At 36.5% G+C, this 6,831-nt stretch overlaps 1 protein-coding gene across 1 annotated transcript in view; it reads right to left on the bottom strand.

Moving 5' to 3' along the window:
- Window positions 1–3,904, bottom strand: part of LOC108972938 (E3 ubiquitin-protein ligase CBL-B-B) — a gene marked incomplete in the record, with an annotated part of 11,171 nt that extends 7,267 nt beyond the window's left edge. The window contains 4 exon segments of the mRNA XM_018939873.1: window positions 1,255–1,376; window positions 1,565–1,806; window positions 1,875–2,165; window positions 3,016–3,904. Coding sequence (XP_018795418.1) covers window positions 1,255–1,376; window positions 1,565–1,806; window positions 1,875–2,165; window positions 3,016–3,563 — 1,203 coding nt within the window.
- Between the last annotated feature and the right edge of the window lie 2,927 nt (window positions 3,905–6,831).

Genomic DNA, 6,831 nt, shown 5'->3' with positions numbered 1-6,831 from the left:
GTAACTGTAATGTGATCCTCCGTGGGACTCTGCACAGCTGAGGATAAGTCAGGATTGCAGGCTTGACCATCAGGATACAAGTAAAAGCCCTCCCTACAAATGTTATTTGTTACTATTAAAGTTATGCCTTTTTATAACTGTTTTATGATTGTTTTTTTTTCTGATACGTACGAACGTACGAATTAATGATGTAATAATTTTTAAATGATGAGTAATTTTGAAAGTTTTTAGTTGTTAAGGAGAGTAGATAATTCTTCAATTTTAAAAACAATATTTATAGCTTTTAACTATAAACATTTTAAAATTCAATTTAATTCAGCTATTCTTATCGTATGTTTTAACACTATCATTTGAAGACGTGGCAAGAGGACCATTTCTCCATTAATACTATTCCTCTAATCTTCTAGATTAGGAAACGTAACCCGTTGAATTATTGAGTTGAATTTCGGATATATCTAAATAATTTTCATCAACAAAAATTTCCGAATATCTAGCAATTGTGAAAGAAATCGTCTTATTCAGTAACAACTATCAGCATAATCCATATATGTCTACGAAAATTACTGAACTCTTTAAGTAGATGCGTGATGTTATTTTGACGCATATTATGTGCATCCCTCGCCACCAATTTTCAGCGTAATCGGTACAGCCGTTCTTGAGTTATAAATATTGCAACTAACACGACTTTCTTTTCTATATGTATATAGATTTACGAGGTAAGGCTCACCCGGCGTTACCTTGGTGAAGCGATTTTTTTTTTCTTCAGATTCTCCAGCAGCGAGTTATGGGCGCTCCAAATTTTTTTTTCATATTGTTTTAATATTTCTCGGCGTTCTATTTTTTTTTTTTTTTTTTTGCTATGAATAATCCTTTCATTACAAAGATAAAAGTTTATTTATTCAAATAGTGGTGAAGCTTTGAGTAACTTTTTGGTCACAAATCTTTTTGTGGTTAATTATACTCTTTCAGATAACAGCTGATTCTTTTCATAGCATGTTTGGAAAAATAGTTCTTCATTTGTAATTAAATTTTTTACCTGTGCCCGTCCAATAGCGCTTGGCAGAGAGATTTGTTTTGCGGTATAGTTTGCAAAATTTCGCCATCAGCGGTCACATAACCGATCGCCCATTGCCCAAGCCCTGTCTCTTATACACATCTAGATGTGTAAGTGCAAAAAACTGTATACTAGTTCGTTTTGGTTCCATGCTGTCGTAGAAAGTATAACATTTAAGAAATTTATGGAAAGTTGCTTACCTGTCCTTCTGAATCGACTTGCCAAGATGTGAGGCAGGGTGTGCACAAAAGATGTCCGCATGGCTCAATGCGTATATCTTTATCATTTTCTGCGCAAATTTTACACAGTTGAAATGTGCTACCTATAATATATTATAAAGGTTATAATTATTATTAATTCTTTTATTTGTTTTTCTGTTATACATACCCATTTCACAGTATAGTTCATATTGTTCTTGGGTAACTGTAATGTGATCCTCCGTGGGACCTGTCTCTTATACACATCTAGATGTGTATAAGAGACAGGTATTGCACAGTTGAAATGTGCTACCCATTTCACAGTATAGTTCATATTGTTCTTGGGTAACTGTAATGTGATCCTCCGTGGGACTCTGCACAGCTGAGGATAAGTCAGGATTGCAGGCTTGACCATCAGGATACAAGTAAAAGCCCTCCCTGTGCCCGTCCAATAGCGCTTGGCAGAGAGATTTGTTTTGCGGTATAGTTTGCAAAATTTCGCCATCAGCGGTCACATAACCGATCGCCCATTGCCCAAGCCTCGTACATGATAATCTAATATATATTTAATTGCATATGTGAATTATTTGGGCAGAGCAAAGTGTTAAATATTGAAGACATACCTGAAAACATAGCTTCCTGCTTTATGGATGTAACGCTGCAAGCGAGCTTTAACTTCATCATATGTTAAAAAGGCTACATATCCGGGATGTGTGACTGCTAGTATTTGCCAGTTACGTAACAGTGTCACCCACGGTTGAAACAGACGTGTAAAAACATCGAATTCAAAATTTGAAATGTAATCGTTACATGTTAAGTCTATGGTTGTTTTTAACACCATTGCCTGTAGACCAGATGAAATTGGATGCACTTTATTTAATTCCATACGAAATATTTTCCAAGGAACCAGCGTACTGTAAGTATTAAACATATTTAATTAATGTATGAAAATAGATTTACTTAGTTTAAATATCCGACAATTAATGATATATTCCATTATTTTTCAGCAATAGTTATATATATTTAATATAGTAATTATTTGTGATCAATTTCATTTTGCAGAATATTATTTAACTTAAAAAAAAAAATTAGGAATTTGGCAAACTGATTAAACTTTCAGTTACTAGTAAAAAATTATAGAGGTATTTTAAAAAACTTCATCATAACTTTCAGTTTCATAATATAGAGACAATATTTGTCAGCAACGTTTTTTAATCGAATAGCATTATGAATTTGTTACAAAAATCAAGAAAGAACGTTAACTTCGATTACAGTATAATACACTTCACAAATACAAAAGGTTCCAAAAAAGAACTTAATTTTGATCTGTCAGTTTGTAGGTCAGCATTATGTCATGGTGATCCGATCGAAACAATTTTTCTGGAGATGAACCATCGACAGACAATAATAAGTATCAAATTGCTTGAATATATCTCTTCCGATGAAAGTTTCACACACAAACACTTTATTCTGATATGCAAATATATGATTTATTGGTCCGATACCGACAGTGCACACAAAGCAAAAGTTCGCTTATAGTCACATGTGGATGGATATGGGTAAATCAGCCAATCTCATCACGCTTATAATTCATATAAATTATTTATACTATCAAACGTCTCCTTCTAGGGTACTTAGTGACAAATTTCATATACTCTGTTCGTTGTAAAAAACAAGAAAAAAAAAAAACGTTCAAGCCAAGCCTCACGCAAAAAAAAAAAGTATAATAAATATACCCAAAATAATTTCAATTTAATTATTCACCTATTGCCAAAATTAAGTTTCCAAAACTCCGCAGCGTCTGCTTTCGTAATTCTAAATTGATCGCCGGCAAACACTCCATTAGGAAAAATGGCCTTTAATTCGCTTAACATATGAGAGAATACTAAACTAAGTTTGGTTAAATTTCTCCTATAGTGTGAATTTTCGTCAAACATTTTCTCCTTTCCTTCTTTGAACAATTTAATGGCTTGTTTGCATTTGCGCATCAAATTATTAATGAACACATTGAAGTGTTCATTGGCATGTAAAACATGCATTTGATCTTCATTCTTAGAGTATATAAGACGCAATCGCTGATACGTGTCTGGCAATATGTCCAATATAAAAGGTGGACTATTTTTTAAATTCATTTTCGGTTGCTGACACAACTTCACAACTTTATCCATTAACTTCCAAGTTTTCTCCAACGTTTTCTTATCAGTCGATAGACGCTGTTGTGTACATGCCTCAGAAAAGGCCCCTTGAATCTTGGAAAAGAAAGAATTAATATTCTTATTTTGTTGTATGCGACTGGTGCGACTGGTCGCCATCTTTTCAGATCTAATTTTTCGGGGTCGGGGATAGGATGTTGAACTGCCTCAGCAGCGACGCTGACGCTGCTTGCAATAACTGCAGACGGGTGTTTCTTCTTCTTCCGCTGCCTCTGCCACTACGATTCTGCTTCCTTCTATATAATTAATCTCAAAAAATTCACTTCACGTTTATTTAACTATTACACAAATAAGGTCACTATGAATTTTCCTCCTTCCTCCCAATGTTGGGCGGAATTAGTTGCCCGATTTTTCTACTTTTCACGTTCTTTTTTAAATATTACAGACGTCGTCGTTCGCTCTTTGCAAAGAATATGAACCTGAATTTTCAATGAAAAACAATTACCACTACTTCATATCCGTTTTATCCATCTTTGCTACTCTTCCCCATTACAATTTACAAAAAGTTCATATAAATAGACTGAGACAAAAATATACATACTCAGAGTTGCATCAAAACACAAGGGTTGCTCATTTCACTAAACCAGTGCGTTATCACTTTTGGGAAATTTTTTGCCTACGTTGCCGCTTAGATATAAAATTACAGAAAATATAAGTAACGCGCATGGCTTAAGTTCATAAGGTTTAAAGAATTTTGGATATTATTGCAACATAAAGTCTGCAGTTTTTTGTATAAGATTTAAGAAGCCAGTTCGTGCTTAAATTGAAACGCCTGTTTATGTGTCTGATGGTCGCTCTGCTATGTGTTTTATAGTAACATATGGCAGAATAAAGGATCAACTCCATACTCTGCTACTTTTGTAAGGTACAGGGTGGCTGATGAACTTTGCTACATTAAGAAACTCAAATAATTCTTTCTTTCAGTGTATGGAATTCATTTTTCTTTTATTCATGTTAAAGCTCATTCATGCTATAGCTTAATTAGTTTTAAAAATAATGGAATTTAAATGCACCGCCGCTCGTTGATGCATCTGCGCCATCTTACCAAAAAGTTGTTCATTATTGCTTGGAGAGTTGAGACAAGAATAGCCGCAATTGTTTCTCGAATGGATTGCCTTAGTTCATTCAAATTTGTTGGTTTTGCTTTGTAGACTTCCTGTTTGCAATAACCCCACAAGAAAAAGTTAGGTGCAATAAGGTCAGGCGACCTGGGTGGCCAACGGAATGTGGAGTTTCTGGATATCAGCTTATTGGGACAATTTCGTCGCAATTCTGTCATAACAGGTTGGGCTATGTGAGGAGCTGCACCATCTTGCTGAAACCACACAGAGTTGAAAGAATTTCTCATTCGGCGTAATTCTGGATAGAAAAACTCTCTCAATATGCTCAAGTAACGGTCTCCAGTAACCGTAACGGTGTGACCGTTTTCTTCGAAGAAGTAAGGCCCGACAATGCAGCGTGATGAAACTGCACACCACACTGTGACACGAAGTGGATGCAATTCCGTCTCATGGAGTATCTGTGGTTTGGAATCACTTCATATTCGACAATTTTGTTTGTTTATGTTGCCGTTTAAATCGAAATGGGCCTCGTCAGACATGAAAAGACAGTTCAACATGTTTCCATCCTCTTCCACCATTTGAAGCATCTTCTGGTGAAATTCCAAGCGAACCGTTTGGTTCAGTTTGTTGGCCATTTGAATTTTGTTTGGGAATAAGTCCAAATCTTTGTGTGACTGTAATGACTGTCTGCTTACACCCATTTCAGCAGATAAGCTTCTCGTCGAAACACGTGGATTGTTTTGTATGGCAGCAGCTACAGCAGCGATTGTTTCCTCCGTTCGAACTGAAGGGTTTCGATGATAAGGCCTTCTGTTGACTGTCACATGCTCGGCAAAATTGTTTACAAGTCTTATTATGGTCCATCTGCTCGGAGGATTGCCGCCAAACGTGCGCCTATACACTCTTTGAACCGAAACTACGGACTCCAGTGCGTGAAGTGCGTGATAGCGGCAGACAATCCAAATTCTTGTTTCATTGTCCCAGTTATCCATTTTTGTTAAATGTAAAAGTCAATCTGCATTAAATAGAAAAAAAAGGTATTTAATTTTTTTTGATAGCGGCTTTCATCAGCCACACTGTACCAAACACAAGCGACACTACTTCATAGACGCATATAGAGAAGAGACAAAAGAGGTTTTGGTTTGTTATTGCAGCAAGAAGCATAGGACCATAATGTCATATAGCAAAAGAGATTTTGTATTCGATCAAACAAACTCAGTTTTGTTCAAAACTCCTTAAATCATTCCAGCCTCCACGTCGTAACGTAGCAAATAGAATTTCCTTTATGGGGCAGAACGATACACCGCCGGTCTACAGGGTCTCGTTAGTGGTAATAGAGAGCCTTTTTTGGGCAGAATTCTGCCGAGTTGACAGTTCTTGGCAGGATAAAAATCCGGGTGCGTTCCGGTTTACGTAGATCCGACTGTCGTGCGAACGCATCTCGTGTTCTATTATTAAATAGCTGGGCTGTCGCAAAAGACCAAGATGGATCGCAAGAGATCTAGTGATCTCTTTGCCCTCAGTAAGGCCAGCTTCTCCCTAGTTGTGGAGCTTTTAACAGGCTATTGCCCTTTTGGGCGTTTGCTAATTTATACGTTCGAACACAGGAGTTCTTCTTTTCTATGCCTTCACAAAAGACTACATATAGCACACAGTAAAGTTTTATTTGTAGCAGAGGATATAACGAGAGTGGTGGGAGCTAGGAATCGACGGATTCACGGTGTTCAAAATAAATTAAAGCCATGGCAAAATTAGATGAATTAGGCTTTAAATTGCTTACAGTCCATTGCATTTGGCAGAAGCACAGTGGTGATAACTAGAAATAAATCCCAGAGACTGACAATATATGGTACTCAAGCAAAACCCCTAATGACTACAAACTTCGTATCGAAAAGAGTATCCCTATTTTTCCAAAAATTGTCTTTCCAATACGAATATTTCAGCCTAAGTTATGTCTACAGGCAAATATTTATGTATGTATGTAGGTAAAGCCAAATGAAAAGCCATTATTGCAAATCACAATGCGCGAGAGAGAGAGAGAGAGAGAGATCTTTCCGCTTAAGTTTCAACAAACTATGAAATGAGTTTAAAAGCCAAACGAAACTGAAATTTTCTAAAAAAGCAATTGTGGTAGCTTAAATACCGCAAAAAAAAAAACATCTGCACAAACAGTAGGACGGTAGGCGAAAACTGATAGCAGCCAGCATGACTGAGTGAGGAGAATTAATGTCAGTAGTGGCCACTAGATGCAGCTGCCACCATAGCCAACGTCAGTGATTCGGACAACGACTCTTGGGTGCTGCTTT

The sequence above is a fragment of the Bactrocera latifrons genome, unplaced genomic scaffold, assembly GCF_001853355.1.
Source record: "Bactrocera latifrons isolate USDA-ARS-PBARC rearing strain unplaced genomic scaffold, ASM185335v1 scaffold_44, whole genome shotgun sequence".
NCBI lineage: Eukaryota > Metazoa > Arthropoda > Insecta > Diptera > Tephritidae > Bactrocera > Bactrocera latifrons.
The sequence above is the reverse complement of the archived record's forward strand: the minus strand, read 5'-3'. Positions and strand labels throughout refer to the sequence as shown.